The 20,872-nt window shown below is 41.1% G+C and overlaps 1 protein-coding gene across 3 annotated transcripts in view; it reads right to left on the bottom strand.

Annotated features, from left to right (window-relative positions):
- The window catches only part of cpne5b (copine Vb), a gene marked incomplete at its 3' end in the record, with an annotated part of 252,325 nt that overhangs the window by 50,672 nt on the left and 180,781 nt on the right, over positions 1–20,872 (bottom strand). For all 3 annotated transcript variants that reach the window (XM_079843746.1, XM_079843747.1, XM_079843748.1), the window contains exons 10-13: positions 11,822–11,863; positions 11,648–11,723; positions 5,325–5,378; positions 4,523–4,584 (exon numbers count right to left, since the gene is read on the bottom strand). In XM_079843746.1, coding sequence (XP_079699872.1) covers positions 4,523–4,584; positions 5,325–5,378; positions 11,648–11,723; positions 11,822–11,863 — 234 coding nt within the window. The remainder of the gene's footprint in view (positions 1–4,522; positions 4,585–5,324; positions 5,379–11,647; positions 11,724–11,821; positions 11,864–20,872) is intronic.

Genomic DNA, 20,872 nt, shown 5'->3' with positions numbered 1-20,872 from the left:
ACGCCCAAACCACACCTATGAATAATGAAAGTACTTCAGACCAACCCATTTTAGATTTGCGCCGGGCGCAAGAGCCATTTATCCCGCCGGGAAAATAGCAACAGCGCCGAGACCCGCCCACAAAGTTACTTGCGCTTCGCGCTTTGACACTTGCGTTTCAGATCGTTAAAATAGGGCCCTACATGTTAAGGGAGCAAACTTGCCCAAAATCACAAAATTGACCACTGCATGAAAAAACGATGTTTTCACCTGCCGTGTCTCGCCTTAACTACTGTGTACTTATGTCATTAAAAAAAAAGTTACTTAAAATGTAGTTGTGTTGATGTTGTATTGCAAAACACTTGTCCTGCTATTGGGATGGGATACAAGTAAGGTTAGGACAGGTTTGGTGGTATGGGTGGTAGGGCTGGCTATCGAGTTCGATACTTTTTAGGTACCGACCGAATTGCCTCGATACTATCGAGTACTGAAACATTGCTTGTCATTCGCTACCAAATTTCGATACCAAAGGGGTTAATCTTGTCAGCGTCAGTAAGCAAATAAGCATGCAGCATGATTGGCTGTGGCATCGAGGAAAAACACTAGTTTATGCGGTTGCCCACAGAGATGTGGCTCACACATAAGGCTGTAATGTGTAAGCGTCCCAACCCCCATAGATTTAAAGGATGTGGAAAAGATCAAAAGTGTTTCTACATTTTACCAGACCCGATGCCAACAGCCTGCGATGCAATATTTGCGACAAGATAATAATTTGTTACATTTATATAGTGCTTTTCTAGGCACTCAAAGCACTTTACATGAAAGGGGAATCTCCTCAACCACCACCAATGTGACCTGGATGATGCGAAGGTAGCCATACTGCGCCAGAACGCCCACCACACACCAGCTGATTGGTGGAGAGAAGGCAGAGTGATCAAGCCAATCAGGATAGGGGGATGATTAGTAGGCCATGATGGACAGAGGCCGCTGGGCAGATTTGGCCAGGATGCCGGGGTTACACCAATACTCTTTATCGAAGGACATCCTGGGATTTTTAATGACCACAGAAAGTCAGGACCTTGGTTTGTCGCGTTACAATACTGTAGCGATGACAAATTAGCATTGTCTTCCCTTTCTTACATTCATAATCATTAGGCTACTTTTGCCAGTGCTTTAAGGCAAGCTTTATGCGTGCTGAGCACAAGGCATATATCCCGACCGAAAATCTGAAAAAGTATCGTTCAGAAACCGGTATCAATGTCAAGGTATCGGTATCGATATCAAAATATTTTGAACAATACCCAGCCCTTATGGGGTTAACGTCTCATCCGAAGGACGGTGCTTATTGACAGTATAGTGTCCCCATCACTATACTGGGGCATTAGGACCCACACAGACCACAGGGTGAGCACCCCGTCCTCTTCCAGCAGCAACCTAGTTTTCTCAGGAGGTCTCCCATCCAGGTACTGACCAGGCTCAGCCCTGCTTAGCTTCAGTGGGAAACCTCGGGCTGCAGGATGATATGGCTGCTGGACAAGATGATTGCTGTCAAGACCGGCAACACAACAAATCTGACGAAGCACTTAACAGTGCACAGAATAAACTTGAGAGCATAAAGTTGATCCGTCTTTGACAGCAAGAAGAACTGGAGCACATCACAAATGAACTAAAACTCAGCATATAGGATACTTCCCTCACAGACACGAGAAATATAACTACAGAAGCTTGAAATGTCTACTTTTAAACCAAGCCTGCAGCACTCGTGTTAAAAACTGAAGCCGACGCGCCTCAATCGCCCTCAGGTGGTTGGTCCCAGTATAGCTCATAACCCCCGCCCCTCCGTGTATTCTAATGGACGCGAGACAAACGAAACAATCAAATTACACTTCAAATATTTTTTTTACAAAGATGGCTTCTGTCATTTTAGGCAGTTTTTTATTACGCTGATTTCATTTCAAGTGTTCGTTTTTTTTTTTTTTTTTTGGTTTTAGTTAGTTATTTAATGCTATAAAAACGGGGGGTGTGATGTCATGATTGACAGCTGAGATCGACGGCTTCTCAGAGTGAAGTCACTAAGGCACCAACAGACTTTTTTCGGGATTTTCGATTAAAGCTTTAGCTTTAATTTCTACATTCCCATAACTGTTTATTTCACACCGACATAATGAGTTCTGCATCTGCGAGAGTGTGGGTGGGCTTTTGATATCGTGGTTCTACTTCCTGCTCTCTACAGCGCTGACTCGGTCCCAAATCTGCGCAAGATGTCAGCGCCAAATTCGGACCTCGAATTTGCCAGTGCTTTAAGTCAAGCTTTATGCGTGCTGAGCGCAAGGCATACAGTATTTCCCGCCCGAAAATCGGAAAAGGTATCGTTCAGGAACCAGTATCGAAGTCAAGGTTACCCAGGATACCCAGCCCTTATGGGTGGAATACACAATACGTACAGTACAACAAATGCTGAAATAAAACGATGCCCGATCCATGTTCAATTGTTTCGGATAAAACTGAACACACTTTTAGTGCCACTCACTGGACATTTCACTTTGAAAGTGTCATGAAACATGTAAGAAACTATGAGAGGGCCAAGTTTGTTCTAATACCAACAAAGTATTGATATAGGAACACATCCTACTTGACAAAACCATGGTTACCGTGCAGATTAGCTATTACACATGTGCTGTATGTACCAAGCAGGAATTATGCTAACACTGGTCTTTTGCTGAAACACTTTGCTCAAGGTTAAAAAGTTGAGAGAAAGTGTGCGTTTTCTGGCTGTGTGGAACGATAACATAAGCAAGTGCTTAGAATAACCCACCACAATTTCAAATATATTTACCACACAATCTCCAAGGTCAAGAGGCATATCTCAGATATAAATCTGATTTTGATGGAATGTGTGGCGTTCAGGCGAACAGCCTTGGAGGGATTCAAGCAGACTGATGCAAAGAGATGACCCTGTCCTTTTTGTAAAACACCAGATAGTTGAAGAGAACAGCCAATCACTGCATACTCCAGTGTAGTGATCCCTGCCCTTCCCAGATCAACCCTTAAATTCAAATGATCCTTTCTAAGATGCACAGTAAAACAATTTAAACTTGTTTAAAGGAACACGGCGACTTATTGTGACTTTAGCTTATTCACCATATAGTTAGATAAGTCCATACATACCATTCTCATCTCTGTGTGTGCCATAACTCTGTCTGACGCATCCACCGCTAGCCTAGCTTAGCACAAAGACTGGAGGTAAACGGCTCCAGCTAGCCTACTGCTCAATATGTGACAAAATAACACCAACATTTTCCTATTTACATGTTGTGATGTGTATAGTTACATCGTGTACTAATGCTGCCTTCACGTGCTATTGGAAATTTGATGATTCCGACTTCAGAAGTCGTGATTACGAACGCATTGCATTCAAGTTTCAAAATGTGATGGCGTTCATGTGCAATATGTACTTAGGAAACTCGTATTTACGATAATTCCGAGAACACGTGAAGGCAGCATAAGACCGACGGAAAATAAATGAAAAGTTGCGATTTTCTACACCGATATGGCTAGGAACTATTCTCTCATTCCTGCGTAATAATCAAGGAACTTTGTGCCGTACCAAGGGTGCAGCGGCGCAATGATATTACGCAGCACCTGAAAACAGTCCCCAGCCTATTTTCATATATATATAGGCATAACATTATGACCATTAAATCCTAATATTGTGTATTTGATTGGACCACACGAGCAAGCCTTCGCTCCCCACGTGCATCAATGAGCCTTGGCCGCCCATGATTTTGTTGCCGGTTCACCTTGGACCACTTTTGATAGAGACTGACCACTGCAGACCGGGAACACCCCACAAGAGCTGCAGTTTTTGAGATGCTCTGACCCAGTTGTCTAGCCATCACAATTGGGCCCTTCTCAAATTCACTCAAATCCTTACGCTTGCCCATTTTTCCTGCTTCTAACACATCAACTTTGAGGACAAAATGTTCACTTTCTGTCTAATAAATCCCACCCACCAGCAGGTGCTGTGATGAAGAGATCAGTGTTATTCACTTCACCTGTCAGTGGTCATAATGTTATGCCTTACCATGTATATATATATATATATATATACACATTAATACATAGTCTTATATATTATTAATACTTTTTTTTTTGGTTATTCAAAATAAAGCTGAAATAATAAAATATAAATATTAGATTATTTTCAATTAAAAGAAACATTTAAACTGAAAAACCAAACCAAAATAAAACCAAAATAAAAATGCATTAAAGTAAAATATAAATGTTTAAATAACAAATTAAAGTGAGAACTGAAAATATAAAAATATAAGCACATTTGAATAAAATCCTCAAAATATTAATAAACCCCCTATAATATAATTTAAATAATACTAAAATAAAAAGTAATTGTAACTGCAAGAAATCTATTTATGTGTAATTGGAAATACAGAAGTCATGTGACCCACCCTGCGATTGTCGGAACATCAATATTCATTCAGTATTATGTGTGATTCACAGCAAGAACGCTCGTCTCTCTACTCACCCTCCTTTGATGTAATCAAGGAAAGTCGACTCTGATTCCACGGAGAACGACAGCAGTGTCACCTGCATCGAAAACAGATCAAAACAGACAACTGAATCTACAACAAAACAAAAACATGCAGATGCCACATGATGTCATTCTTTCATGTCAGAAACTGTCCTAATACACCATGTTTGAGATGGTGTGAACGAGGCAGTGAATGAATGCGGGCAAAGTGTCAGACCCTTTGGGGGACGCCGTTCTCAGGCTGATCTCATAATATAGAGCAATAAGGCGGCTCTGCCACAGCCATCAATCAAAGCATGATGCTCATATCATATTATCTCTGCTGTGCTACAAATTCCTGCTTTCATATTCACTTCCATGATCTCTATCCACCCACACTTCCTCTCACTTACACACACATATACAGATATTTACAGTGGCGTGACATTTGATTTAATACGTGTCTTGACTGGGCTATTTTCCCCATTTAAACATCAACCTCCACTATATGTTGATGACAATGAGCCACACGCACAAGCGCTTAAACACCACAGACCCGTCAAAGGAAAACAAAGCAAAGCTCTCTCGTTTTTTGCTCTTGTCTTAATTAGCACGGGTTTAAAAATGGATACTCATTAATGCGGGAAGACATTTGAAAGCTACTGTGCATGTCTTTGCTTTTCCCATCAAATAATTGAACACAGGAAACGGCCGTAATTAAAGGCTCTTTCTTTATGTGCATACATGCGTGTGCGAGTACACGCTCACATTGGAGAAAACTTGTTTAGTAAGTTAATCTCTGAAAGCCACCACTCACCGTGCCCGAATTGACATATTTCTTCTTCTTCATCTTCTTCTTTGGATTCACCACCTAAGAGCCATTAGAAAAGAAATCAAAATAGGCTCATTCAGATGAGATTCGGAAGATGTGGAAAACACAGAAAATGAGTTCACATTGAATTCTCCAGTTGCCAGCCCTAAAAAAGAAGATATTTTGAAACTTGCTGACATCATTTTTTAAGTACAATCACCTTAGGATGTTTAAGTCATTTCAACAATAAACTGACAATTTTTTTTTAATTTTGCATAACTTATAAAAAAAAGTTAAAAATGACTTTTGATGAGTTATAGCAATGTGAAACCATTTGTTGTCATAACTAATTGATCATATATTTTCTTACAGTTGTTTTGGACCCCACTGACAAAATAAAGAATTTTTTTTTCCCACAGAATAAAGAATGTCGTACAGGTTTGGAATGACATGAGGGTAAATACATGATGACAGAATTTTCATTTTTTGGGTGAACTAACACTCTAAAAATGGCTGGGTTAAAAACAACCCAATTGGCAACCCAGCGCTGGGTAAATATTGGACAGAACACATGCTGGCTTAAATTAACCCAGTGGCATTTTAACCCATCAGGGTGGGCTGTATTTGCTATTCTGGTTTATTCTTGCTGGGTTATTCTTATAATTTCTCCTGTGCATAGCCTACTGTAAAACTAGACAATCATGAAAGAACAAATGAAGAATACATGTTTAGACTGTTAAAATAATTTGTAATGCTTGTCAACTGGTACAACACACAAATGTGTTAAAATTGGCAACAATGACAACTACAAGCCTAATATATTCCGTCAATTTCTTCACGTTAAATCAACCTTTTATTTTGATGGGTTGCCGTGACCTTTGAGAGTATGTGTACATGATATTACAGTTTTCTCAAATGAAACTGTAAATTCTCATGGAGTGACGGTTTATGTGTTCGTGTCCTCATATAGTGACACGGCAGAGACTACAACGACAGTGAGCGAGTGTCACGCGTATGTATGTGTGTGTGTGTGTGTGTGTGTGTGTGTGTGTGTGCGCGCGCGCCCCCATCATTCACATAGAGATGCAGAACATGCAGGAGTAATATTTAAATAGTATTTTGCAGTTTAATATTCACAGACACTCGTGTATATTCGGCTACAGTCTGGAGCCCTGCGCTTAGATAAACACTGACGCGACTGAACGCAGCTGCGGGGACCGAATATACTCGGGAGTTGGTACTACCGGTACTACAGAAATGCTGGTAGGCTTTCATCCCATTTTTTAAATTTCAGTACAGGCTTGGTACCGAAGTACCGGTACTTGTGACATCCCTACATAAAACCATGGTTAATTTCCATAAGGGGATCATGGTTCCGTGTAATAAATAATCACAAACTGTATTAATCTATTGTCTCACATACCTAAACATGACTATGTGAGTCAATACATGGCATCGGATTCTGCTGTAAAATTTTGTCGTCTATAACGTATATCATGTAAGCTTAAGAATTGTTGCAGCGAAAAGAAAAACAAACTATACCAATAATTATGCTAATTAAAATGATTATTAATGAAAACATTATATGAACTTCCCTTAAAACATCTGCAACCATTGGCTTTGGCCCTTGCTTTGTCCTTTCAAAATGACAGTTTGGGAGCGAATTTAAACATCAAGGCGCGAAGCTCGTGAAACAACCAAGCGCTGGGTAGAATCAACCAAGCGTTGCGACCCAGCAGGTTTAATCCAACAACAGGAAATTTGAAACTACCCAATGGTGTTTAAAATGTGATCAAATAAACCCGCAAAAATTACCCAACAGTCTAAACCCAGCATTTTGGGTTAAAAAAACAACCCAGCATTATTTAGAGTGAACCATTTAAGAAGAAATTGAGGAATCAAATTAAGAAAATTAAAGGGTTAGTTCACCCCAGAAAATGTAAATTCTGTCATTAATTCCTCACCCTCATGTTGTTCCAAACCCGTAAGACCTTTGTTCATCTTCGGAACACAAATGAAGATATTTTTGATGAAATCTGAGAGTTTTCTGAACCATCCATAGGCAGCAATGTCATTGCAACTTGTTAAAATAGTCCATGTGACTCCAGCGGTTCAACCTTAATGTTATGAAGCGACGAGAATACTTTGTGTGCAAAATAACAACTTTAAAATTTCTTCTCTTCTGTGTCTGTCTCCTACGCTGTTGACGTAGTAAAGACAGTGCAGCACTTCCGGGTTCTACGTCAGAACGCCGACTCATTATTGGCCGACGCTGTTCATCTGAGCACCACGACGCATGCGTGTGATGTTGACGCAGGAGCCGGCCAATAATGAGCCGGCGTTCTGACGTAGAACCCGGAAATGCTACACTGTGTTTACTACATGAATGACTTTGAAGAGAAGAGATTGTTGAATAAGTAATTTTTTTGGTTATTTTTTGTGCACAAAAAGTATTCTCGTCGCTTCATAACATTAAGGATGAACCACTGGAGTCTTTTTTAAAAATGTCTTTACTATCTTTACGGACCTTGACACCCTTGAAACCTCTCGGATTTCATCAGAAATATCTTCATTTGTGTTCTGAAGATGAACGAAGGTCTTACAGGTTTGGAACAACATGAGGTTGAGGAATTAATGACAGAATTAAAAATTTTTTGGTGAACTAACCCTTTAAGAGTAATATATAATACAGATTGAGAGTTATATCATTTATGTCCATAGCATAAAGAGTTCAAGAAGAGTTTTGCAGTGAAGTGTATAATAAAATGTTGCCTAACTATCAGAAAAGTGTTGAAGTGTTGCTTAACTTCTTACCTTTATTTGACACTTTCATTTATGATCTATGTAATCACAATAATTCCGTAATGTATATTGCATCCCACATATATTCTGATTGTTAGGAATATTTTACAGGCTACCCACTTTATTGACAAAAAGGAGCTGGGAAGATAGATTTGGTTCAAGATTATTGTCCGAAAGAGGCAGAGCGAGGAAGAATAAGACAGATAATGATGCTGGAAGGCACACAAATGAAAGTGGAACCATCCAGGCGACCTCTTAGTCGTAAGGGGTGAAGTACTGAAGAAAGGACCAGCAACCCCTGGTCGTCCCCCATTCATGTCACAACACAAAGTAATCAATAGCTCAAATAGACTCTTTGTACTGAGATGAATGCAAGGATCTGGAGATGAAAAGAGTTTTTGAACATGTTCGGAGTAGACGCATGACCGATCACCCCTTCAGCTTCACAAAAACCCGAGAGGTGAGATTACAGAGTAGAAACGTGTAAGATGTAAATCTAAAGACTCTAATGTATAAAAAGGTCATGTACTCTAATAGAACGTTTTATTATACTGTAATAAATGCTTTATTGCATTGTAATTACATTGTTTTCTACAAAACAACCTCGTGTTGAGGAATATTCTTACCCTATATAATACACCAGAACCCATTCCAAGGTTAATAGACAGACGATGCGTTTGGTTAAGCCTCAACCATATACCTATTTCTCTCTAAGAGACACTATGAATGTTTGATCAAACCTGATTGCAGAGCTCCCAACAACATTTTCACAGGCCACCTGAATCACTGCTTCATCTGCCATGAGATATTTTATAATGTGTTGATGATGTGTTGGCATCAGCGCATTGGAAGGTAGAAGTGCTGGGAATGCTTGCGATATCAGATCAGTTGGGAAGGGGGTGGTAAATCACTGTAATAATTCAGAATCCTGGGAACACTGTCATAGTAATTCCCATATGTATGCTCACCAAGGGCTTTCAAAACAAAAAAGAGACTTTTAGATCCCTGCAACATTTCATGAGGACGGGGGTGGTTGGCAACAATAGGAAGGGGTACGAAATATCCATAAAAAAAGAAGAATCAAAATTACAATTAGAAACAGAAAAACATAGGACTCTTGCATTGAACATTCAGACATTCAGATTGGGGAATCGATTTTAAACTAAGAATGAAAATATTTAAGGGGATTTAGAGGGAAATTTATGTGTTAGCTGAAAAATTAAAAGGTTAGTTCACCCAACAATGTAAATTATGTAATTAATTCCTCACCCTCATGTCGTTCCAAACCCATAAGACCTTTGTTCATCTTCGGAACACAAATGAAGATGTTTTTGATGAAATCCAAGAGCTCTCTGACCCCTCCATAGACAGCTTTGTAATTAACACCAGACAGGTAGTAAAGACATCGTTAAAATAGTCCATGTGACTCCAGTAGTTCACCCTTAATTTTATGAAGTGACAAGAATACTTTTTGTGCGCAAAAACCATAGACTGTAAAAAAAATATGGATGTAGTGTCCGTGACGTCACCCATAGGATTCTGAAGAACAGTTTTGAAGCGTAAAGTAGGGTCGAGCTGGCCGTTGGCATATTGGCAGTGTGCCATCGCCCGTCACTTCCGGATAATAGAAAATGGGCAAAGAGGCGGAACGTGGCTGGAGCTAAGTGGCCATGCCCTTAATTATGCAGAACTTTAAGGCTTTATATAATGTAAACGAATGAGTTATAAAAACATTCACCCCCTCACAGTTGTCATGAAGGGCAAAATTAGCTATATAAATCGGCATTTTAACATGGGGCTCAATGAGATTCTGCTCCCTTCAGAAGCCTGTCTCTAGCGGCCAGTTGATGACTTGCAGTTTAAGTTACTTCCGTATTTGCTTCAAGAGAAACTGGCAAAAACAAACAAAAATGACGACTTTATTCAACAATCTTGTGGCGAGCGAGAGCCGTGAGGGTGACACGAGGCCGGTGAGGGATTTGATTATGAGTGCCAGCTGTGCGTCAGTGTGTTGGATTTCGGGGAGGAATGACGGGAGCATAAAACGAGGAGCGATGACAGTGAAGGACGAGAGAGGACCAGGCCTGGATTTTACGTTGTTTTGTTTACATTTTGTTATGTGTGTGTGCAGCAGACGTGAAGGGCTGCCCCTTTTACTTTCAGTTCGTTTGTTTTATTATTAAAGTCTTCTTGAATGTTCTCAAGTTCCTGCCTCCTTCCACTCTGTCAGAGAGCCCTCGCTTCTGAGGGGGATCGCAGTGCTGAGGAGGTCTGGCAGTGTGGAAGAGAGGACCGCGAGTGGCTGCCCGAGGCGGTGGTGCTGGAGCGAGTGAAGACCAGTGTGACGGAGAGCTTGAGCGAGATTGAGCGGAGGAGTCTCCAGCATTTGCCATGGGCCGCAGCCTGCTGCCATCCGCCATGATGGGGAGGAGCAGGGAGCGCGGGACTCGCTGCCGGCTGCCCTCAACTGGAGGAGCCACCGCGGGCCGCCAGGGGGTGGAGGAGGATCGAGCCATCCACTGAGCGTCCAGTGCCATCACATGGCACCGCAAGGAAGAGCTGCAGTGTTTCCGGGAACCGGACCAGAATTTTTTTTTTCTCTCTCTCCCCTCTCTCCTGTATTTTGTCGCTCCTTGTGCTTCCAACTCCTTTTCTCTCATCTCATCTGTCCTTACGCCCAGGTGCTGCGGTCGCTGAGACTGGCCCCAGGGAGGGGGTGTAGAGCGCAGTGTCATGGGTATCCCCCAGCCTGCGAGGGGCGATGGGGGTATGTGGCGAGCGAGAGCCAGTGAGTGATTTGATTGAGCGCCAGCTGCACATCACACCCTTTCTTGGATCTCACGGAGGAGTGACGGGAGCATAAAACGAGGAGTGATGACAGTGAAGGACGAGAGAGGACCAGGCCTGGATTTTACGAGCTTTTGTTTACGTTTTGTTATGTGTGTGCGCGGCAGTCGTCCGTGAGGGGCTGCCGCTTTTACTTTCAGTTTGTTTGTTTGTTTGCCGGTTCCCGCCTCCTTCCTTTCCTTTCCCGAACTGTATTACAAATCTCTTCTAGCCTGTGCCAGTCTCCTACGCAAGAGTGAATGAAATTACGAGCATGCAACGTCATAGTTGTGTTGTCAATTAGTCATGAAATGACCAAAAGTACTAATAAATTACACAACTGGTACATCATGTGTTAGCTCACTTATTTTGTTATTTTCTATATTTTAAAATTAGTGTGGTGGCTCATACAACCACTCTAATTTTATTGTATTAACAAAAACTAGTTTGGGACTGCTATTTAACAGCCTTATCTTATACTGTTTATTCTTACAATTTATGTGCATGTTAAGTACTCGTGTGTGTCAGGCATTTTTGTGCTTGGTTTTTGCCGAAACCAGTTGAGAATCACTGGTTTAGAGAGACCAAATCCTTTATCGAACCGTTTCAGACACTGTGAGAAAAGAGCTGATGCTGTAACGTATATTATGAGAAAATTTTAAAAATCATTATTCAACAGAATTACGAGATCAACATCTCACCTCATATATATTGAACTGGCTCTGACCTCGGGCTAACTCTCTGTAGCTGGTGGTGAATTCACCAATGAAATCATGGCTAAAAAGATGAGAAGATTCACAGATTCACTACAGTGAAATTTCACCGCACAAAACTCTTTCTTTATTATTCACATTAAAAGCCAGTCATCAGCTTACCTGCCGTCACGATCCCAGTCATATACTTCCACTTTGATAGTTCTGGAAAACAGAAAGAAAGCCCAGGTGTGTTTGACAAATCAAAACATTAGGAACTTGCAAGCACTGTCTGTGTTTTTTTACTTCCTTGTTTACTAAAGGATTTGTGCACATCAAGTAATGGTGCCAATGCAATTTGAACAGCATAATTCCTGTACAACATCGCTGTGATGTTCAGCATCACCAGACACCTGAATTGGTTCTTTAAAGTGCCATCGACTTCAATGTGCGCCTGGATATTTGCCTAGTTATAATTCTCTTCTCCATTACTTGATAAATTACTTTTTTACTTTCTTTTCTTTTCATGATCAATATAAAATGTCAGAACATACGCAAGAACATGTATTTTTATAAATTCAGTTTACCACCCGCTTTCCTCGAGCAAGAATAACGCATCATTAATTGCATCAGGAAAACAGTGGTGGGCTTCGTATCTACTGTATAATGAGTATCATTTGCATACAATTAGCATATTACAGATGAGTTTAGCATGTACAGGATGATGATGCATCATCCAATATACTATTTCAGGAAAATAAATGGATACCTTTGCTAATTTCGCTGTTATAGAAGAAAAAAAAAAGCCTGCCCAAATTGTTGTTGTTGTTGGATTTTTTGGCAGAATTAATAAAATGTACACTTTGGACAGCCCTCAGGGTAAACTTATCCCTATTTTGCAGAACAACTAACATATATCTGACATAAATGTAAATACTTCAAAAAAAGAATCCTATGACAAAACATGTATTAATTTAATAAAAATAAAATTAATTCACAAATCACAATTATCTACTGAGAAAAAAAGATAATTTAAACTCAAAATGGAATAAATCTCACATTTGTTTATGTAGCTAAATGCCATCTTAACACATTAATTGAATGTCCATCAAAATAAAATTACAGGTGATTTAAAGTTAGAGAGGGTCCATCTTACCCTATAATACTTTGATACTACCAAAATCAGCCTTTTCCAGGAAAATAATGAACATTAAGTTGTGTTGATTCAGGGGGATTTCATGGCTAAATGATTCAGAAACGTGTGGAAGACTTGAATCTTGATGCTAAGGCCTAAATTGAGTCATCAGTCACAATTAAACAAAAGCAGCACAGGTCGGCGAATGCATCCTGTGGCAGGTGTTCGCTCAACACCTTACATCAACACGATTTTCTGAAGAATTGGAGCCAGCTACTGCCCATATTAATGAGGATGAAACACAGTCTCCTAAAGCTTGCTCATTAGCACGGCGGAGAGGCAATTCAGAAAACTCTATAGACCGGCAAAAAAATCTGTTCCTGTTTACTTCCTGCAAACAGTCCAGAACTCCCACGCAAATCATTACAGCCGTTTATGGAGAACGTGAATAATTCTTATGATTACATTGACAAAGTCAATGCCCAGAGGGCACAGTGTTTCTGGAATAAAAGCGCAAATGAATGTCCTGGGGTGGCTGGCTCAGCTCTGCTGAGTTGCCTTGATGTTTTTTTTGGGGGGGTAAGCGAATAAGTGAGCTAATATATGTCCCTCGATATCCGTAATTCCGTGAGAAGTTAATGTCATTCCAAACCTGTATGACTTTTGTTCCTTCTGGGAAACACAAGAGGAGATATTTTGGGTTTGTTTTGCGAAACATTTAGGGCCCTATCTTACACCCGGTGCAATGAGGTGCCAGGTGCGACACAAGTGTTTGTTGCTTGTTTTAGGCTGACGCAGTTATTATTTTCATTTCCTGCACCACATTGTTTAAATAGCAAATGCACTCGCGCCCATCTGTTCACCCATGGGCGTGCTGGTCTGAAAACGAGGTGTGTTCAGGGGCATTGTTGGTGCCTTGCTATTTTGAGGAGCTGAAAACGACTGTGGCATTGACCAACAAAAACCTGTTGTCTAAAGTTGTTTTGGACAAAAACATTAGCTATGTTTCCATCCACTGAATTTTGTGTCACGGATCCGGTATGGGACAAAGGGGTGAGGACTTAAAATGCAGAAAGATTATATTTATTTAAATAAAAATAAAACAAACAAAACACCCACGAGCGGGAAAATCAAATATGATACAGAAACAAACCAGGATCAGGAACAAGAAGTCGGGAACAGGAAACGTCAGAACGTAACATGAACAACGTAACCGCACAGGACTGAAAACGGAAGGAGATTAAATAGTAGACAAACAAGGCAGTAACGAGTAACGAGGGACAACAGGTGGGGCAAATTAACCAATAATCAGATAACAAGAGGGGTGGGGTCCAGACAGAAGACAGGAGCACACATGACACAGAAATAAACCAAAACACCACATGTGCTAAAGCAGACCAGACAGATGTGTGACTGGAGTGACAGACCAGGGTGGGACTGGAGGGTCAGACCAGGGTGGGACTGGAGGGTCAGACCAGGGTGGGACTGGAGGGTCAGACCAGGGTGGGACTGGAGGGTCAGACCAGGGTGGGACTGGAGGGACCGACCTGGGTGGGGCTGGAGGGTCAGACCAGGGTGGGGCTGGAGGGTCAGACCAGGGTGGGACTGGAGGGACAGACCAGGGTGGGACTGGAGGGTCAGACCAGGGTGGGGCTGGAGGGTCAGACCAGGGTGGGGCTGGAGGGACAGACCAGGGTGGGACTGGAGGGTCAGACCAGGGTGGGACTGGAGGGACCGACCTGGGTGGGGCTGGAGGGTCAGACCAGGGTGGGGCTGGAGGGTCAGACCAGGGTGGGGCTGGAGGGTCAGACCAGGGTGGGGCTGGAGGGTCAGACCAGGGTGGGACTGGAGGGACAGACCAGGGTGGAACTGGAGGGACCGACCTGGGTGGGGATGGAGGGTCAGACCAGGGTGGGACTGGAGGGACAGACCAGGGTGGGACTGGAGGGACCGACCAGGGTGGGGCTGGAGGGTCAGACCAGGGTGGGGCTGGAGGGACCGACCTGGGTGGGGCTGGAGGGTCAGACCAGGGTGGGGCTGGAGGGTCAGACCAGGGTGGGACTGGAGGGACAGACCAGGGTGGAACTGGAGGGACAGACCAGGGTGGGACTGGAGGGACAGACCAGGGTGGGACTGGAGGGACAGACCAGGGTGGGACTGGAGGGACCGACCAGGGTGGGGCTGGAGGGACAGACCAGGGTGGGACTGGAGGGACAGACCAGGGTGGGACTGGAGGGACAGACCAGGGTGGGGCTGGAGGGTCAGACCAGGGTGGGACTGGAGGGACAGACCAGGGTGGGACAGGAGGGACAGACCAGGGTGGGACTGGATGGACAGACCAGGGTGGGACGGGAGGGTCAGACCAGGGTGTGACATTTTGGGCTAATTCCATTAAAAAACACTAGATAGAAATGCCAACATGAGCATAAATTCAAAAAATTAGTCAGATACATTTTTATCCGGAAAGAAAACATAACTATGCACATAAACTACGATGGAAACACCAAATAAAATGCTCGATGCGCATCGAAAAAGTCACGCGACTTTGCGATGGGACGTCATAACTGGACCAACCAGCATACCAATCTCGTTGCACAAAACATTTAGGTTCTTCTGAAACTCCTGAGCAAAGTCTATCGTCAAAATGGTTCAGTATAAATATTGCGCGTAAGTTAAATTCGCAATTTTGGATGGAAACATAGCTATTGTTCAAAATGTCTTATTTTGTGTTTCACAGAAAAAGAAAAAACGTCTTGGAACGACATGAGGTGTAAGTAAATGAATTGAAACTGATTTAAGTGGGGAACTGCTATATTAACAAAGTGAAACTCTAACTTAAAAACTTTTTGCACCTCAACACTGTCGTTTGACTTGTAGGCAAAAGTTTTTCCCACCTTACCAGCAAGGCAAAGCTAACGCAAAATATCAGAAAATCTGCTGTAGTCGAAGAAGTAAAGCATAAAAAGGGCTCCCTCAGTGGAATTGTGGGCGGTAGCATCTTTTGACATTCGTTATCTTCAAAGTAGTGAGTCAGCACCTCTCTGAGCATCTGTCACCTGGGCGTCATGTTCCCTGACAGTAAGAGAGTGCAGCCGCCAAGACGGCTCCCTCGGCTGCTGTCTATCAAACCTCACAACAGAGGAGAAGAAAATAGATTGCGCTCTGAGCCCAAACAGCGAGGATGGGAGGCAGGGAAGGAGCGGTTCAGAAGATATTTAAGGCTGAAGGTACAATGCAGAGCTGTTTTTAATTCCCATACACTGACCTCAAACCAAAACGTTGATCCGAGTTTCTCAAGGCTTCAGGCGCTGCATGAAAAACGTGCTGTGTGGGACGGGAAAGCCACAACGCATGCCAACACCAGCGTTTATTGCAAAATTGTGGCGGTCTCTTGGTAAATCATTCATATATTTCGAGTTGCATTTACAAACTCTGTTTGACAGTCGTCGTTTGAAAGAGAAACATCAGTGAAAATGTTATTCCCGAAAAAAATTCAGCCTAAGGTTTTCATAGATAAAATGAGGCATATATCCTTTCCGAGGTTTATTCTTAGTCTAAAGTAGAACATCTGTGATTCATTTAATTACCGTCTCAAATTAATTGAGATCAGAATAAAACCATGGAGACGTGTGGGGGATGTTTCATATCTACTCTTTTGAAGCTTGGAATAAAATGGATGCACGCTGACATCTGTTTTAATGGGCTCTGGAACTCGAAATGCATGGGTTATATATTGACACTGCCCTCTTTGGGAACTTCATTCACACAGATCAGCACAGTCCCTCAGGCCAAAGGAGACAACCGCCTGTGGTGGCATTGCTACATCATGTAATTTATGTTCCATATATATTCACTGTCCTGGTTTATATCCCTGCTGTTAGCGCTCTTTCATGATGTGTATGGCCTGTCAAAGATATGGCGGTGCCTGATAGGTGGAGTGCCAGGGCTCTGCAGTATGAGGAGCCAGAGCAAACAGCCGGATACAGAAAGAGATGTGCTGAAAGCTTTTTTATATTTCCAATGAAACAGGCTGCTGGATTTGTATCAGAGGTAAAGGGTTAGTTCACCCAAAAATTAAAATTCTGTCGTCATTTACTCACTCTCGGTGACAGTCAATGGTACAACACTGGACCCCGTTGACTTTCATTGTATGGACAAAAAGACAGTTGTCTTCTTTTGTGTGAGTAAATAGAGCACTGCAGTGACGATGTATTTGTCGCATTACCCTGATTTCCTCGACAAAAACATAGGATTTTTCCATTGGATTTTGGATTATTGCAGAAAATAAGCAAAAGTATATGATTCTTATACACAACTGTTATGAATTTTGAAGCCTGAATGCAATCAACAGAAGTAAAAAGCTAAACATAGACTATAAACGAACTACAGCACAGTCACATCACATCACTAAGCTTCAGACAACTCTGTCTTTTTTTAAAACCATTTTCCCTGAAAGTTTGAGTTATAATAGTTTGCAAGAGTGCAAAACACAAGGCTGTGAAAGCGACTGTAAAAAATCAGTTATGACAACATATGTTTTTACATTGCTGTAACTAATCAAAATAAGTTAAGCAATTTTCAACTTTCAACAAGTTATACAAGATTCAGCTCTATCAGTTTAATGTAATTTAAGTTGTAAATGACTTAAAAATCCAAGTTGATTGTACTTAAAAAATTAAGGCAGCAACTTTTTTTTACAGTCTAGTGAATAGATGAGTTGTTCTGCTGATGACGTTTAATGTCCCAGATAACCTCCGTAGTCCTATTTAGACTGCGAGCAATTGTATTTTACAAGACAAGTAAAAGCTTTAAAAAAATCACAAGCGGGTATTACTGATGTATTTTATGTCGTGGAATAAAACTTGAAAATATCTGTTCACCACAAACCTTGTTTTAGGCATTTAACCAAAAACCTATTGACTTTGGGAACATTTAACTGGAACCACTAAAATGCAATTCGTGTATGGGTTTTGACCTACAAAAATATGTCATCCCTGCAGCACTCTTTAATGATAATTTTTATTTTGGAGTGAACAATAAGTTGCAGCTCACAATTTCTTTGCATTCATACCTGAAGTCAGGGCCGTGCACAGGGGGGTGGCCCGGTGGCTAGAGCCACTGTCCCTCCGCCCCTCTCGCAGTCAATGGTCGCTACACATCCCCGCTAAAAGTGTTCTGTTTTCCCCCCGCTAACGATCCACCGATTACGCAAATCCGCTCCCGTGTTTTCTTGCTCGCTTCCCTGAGTCACTTTGAGTCTGTGCGCAGAAATCTGGAAAGCGGAGACGACAGTTCCAGAATGTCGTCGCATTAACAGTATGCATTACAATCCGCGTAATTAGTAATTTGGTAGTTTGTTTTTTTATTTCTGTCGGTATTATTTTGCTCCTGATCTACTAATAGTGCTAACAACTTGTACAAAATACACGTTCTTGGAAGAGAATTATAATTCTTGTCTAATCAAGTTTTTGAACCCGATCTGATCTAATATAAATAACACCAACTTTGCTGTTGACGGCACACTTTGTAGAATATAGACCTAATTTCATATAATAACCCAACTGTTACAGAATGTATAAATTACTTTTGATATAATTCTTATTACTATTTATATATTCGGTGTCATTAATGTAAAACACTAAAAATATTCTACTTAAAATTTTATTTTGACAATTTAGTAGAATAATTGAATAACTGATAACAGAAAAATCTGAATTCCATTAAAAGATAATCATCTGAAAGGTAAATTTTTCATGACTTATGTACAAGCATATCAATACTTACTTATTGCCCATATTTTAATTGAAGATATGTCATAATAAAAAATCATAATAGATTTTGTCATAATAGAATTCACTCAATTAACCTATAGGTTTTAATGAAAGTGAAGATGCCTGAAATGTACATCTAATTCATGAAAATATTAAATAATAGCCCTGTTAATTACAATAAGTATTAAATTTAAAAACAATAACACCAGTAACAACATGCCACTTGGGGCCTTCTGTGCCAAATATGCCTGGGTCATCTTACCCCAAGAGTCTACTTTTGTCTTTTTACTTCAAAATAAAAGCTATAACATTTACTCCACAAAGCCAAAACCATTTGTGTCCACAAATCCCTCATTAACAAATAGACACAAAAACTTTGATATTCAACATAATACAATGTCATATATCACTATTTTCGATAGACACAAAATTTGATTCAAACTGTTTTGACTGACTAGTAAGAGTAAGATGGATAATTTGTATGGACAACCCAATCCTTGCCCCCAATGTCACCCCACCCCAGTGCCCCTTTATTTGGTTTGGGCCACTGCCCCTCAAAAAGTGCACGGCCCTGCCTGAAGTGTTTTTGCACCCCTAGTGTCAGAAGAAATATTGACTGTTACAAATACGTTTCTATTGCTATTGGTCAAACAAACAGGTATAAACCCACCATAAACTCCTGCCACAGACCAATGTTGAAAATATCTGGCCTTCTTTTTTGAATGCAGGCACTATGAAATGCATCACTTCCTGATTTGGCATGGCATGCGGCACATTTCAGCATCGTATTGCAGCGTGGTGCCTGTCATGAACGATTAACCCTGGAGAGCAGCTAGAGCACACACAGGCAAGAACGTAATTTTGTGACACGCGGTTTTGGTTCCCCAAGCTGATTGGTCGTGAAAGGGTGGTGACCCTCACTTAGGGTTGCCAAACCGTTCCATATAATGTGGAAGCTTCCCGTATTTAAAGCATCAAAGTAGCGTTCCTTATTAAACCCATACAAAAATGCAGTTTTTCCTGTATTTTATGTTATCTGATTATGAGAGACCATGGTATATCAAACTCTTCATTGAATATTGATTTGCGAACATATCCAAGGTCAAGACCCGCTTATAGTAAGCAGGATGTGTGCTAGCGGCAATTCCCTTTCACCGTCCGCATTATAATTTCAGCGAATCAGTTTGGGCAAATGCAGACAACTTGATTATTATTTATGTGCACCAACATCCAGCCAATCTACCTGAGGGAAGACGTGATCAAGTCTATCTATCACTGTTGTAAATTAGGCCAAATAGAGAAAAACATTTTACATGTTACTTTTAGAGTGGTGTACATGTAGTAAAATGTCTACATCACCTTTAAATAAAGTGTTACCTAGATGTACCCTTCGCTGCCTTTGATATCCCACAATCCTATGCTTTCCACTCTATGTCATTTGAGCTAAAAAATACATATGGCGCTTGAAAGTTGTGGTCAGTTTGTGTGTGAATGTACGTTTTTGACCAACAATTCCACTTTTGATGTAATTTCTAGAATCTTGTGTAATTACTATAGTAGTAATTAAAGTTTACTACATCAGAAAAGCCACACATATGGAGCTGTTTATGTGATGCAAATATTAAAATGTATTAGTTTACAAATCATGCGTTGTGGTAAAAGTGTTTTGTGATCATAACTAGAGTTTAGATTCTCTGCCCGAGGCCGAGCCCGAACTTGACCGGGTCGGGCTGATATTTCCCGCCACTATCCTCGGGCCGGGCCCTTAAGCATTTGTGTTTTTTTAATCATTACTTTATTAGCCTTATTGGGTGGGCAGAAAGCTATGCCATAATCAGAAATAGTATATATTTTTAGCAAAGTAAGAACTAATACTACAACTAAGAAACAAATGTGTACAAAGTTGCACAAGTCAGGATTAGTCTAAAAATGCGTGTTAAACTCACAGCACATGCAGTGATGAAGCGCAGCTTTCTGAACAGAACTGCTCTGAGACGCCAGTAAACAGTGCGCTTTGCTTAAATATTTCTTTTTGTTTCGTTAGACATTTCCAGCTTTCTATACACATATTTCTCATGTCTCTGAGGCAAGTACCGTGCTGAGTTTCAGTTTATTTATGAGACATGCAATCGTGATCGCTCCGGCGCCTTCATGCCACGATTATTGTCTGCTATAGCCTATTTGCTTCTTATTTATTAAATCCAGGCAATTGGCTGATGAAACACTGATTAAAATTAAGATACAATTTATACAAAACGAAATTCACTTTAAAGAAAGGCTTTCTACAAAACAAAACTTAATGAAAATCCTTTCTGACCCACTCACATC

Source organism: Gobio gobio (assembly GCF_949357685.1).
Source record: "Gobio gobio genome assembly, chromosome: 19".
NCBI lineage: Eukaryota > Metazoa > Chordata > Actinopteri > Cypriniformes > Gobionidae > Gobio > Gobio gobio.
This window is presented reverse-complemented; position numbering and strand designations above follow the sequence as displayed.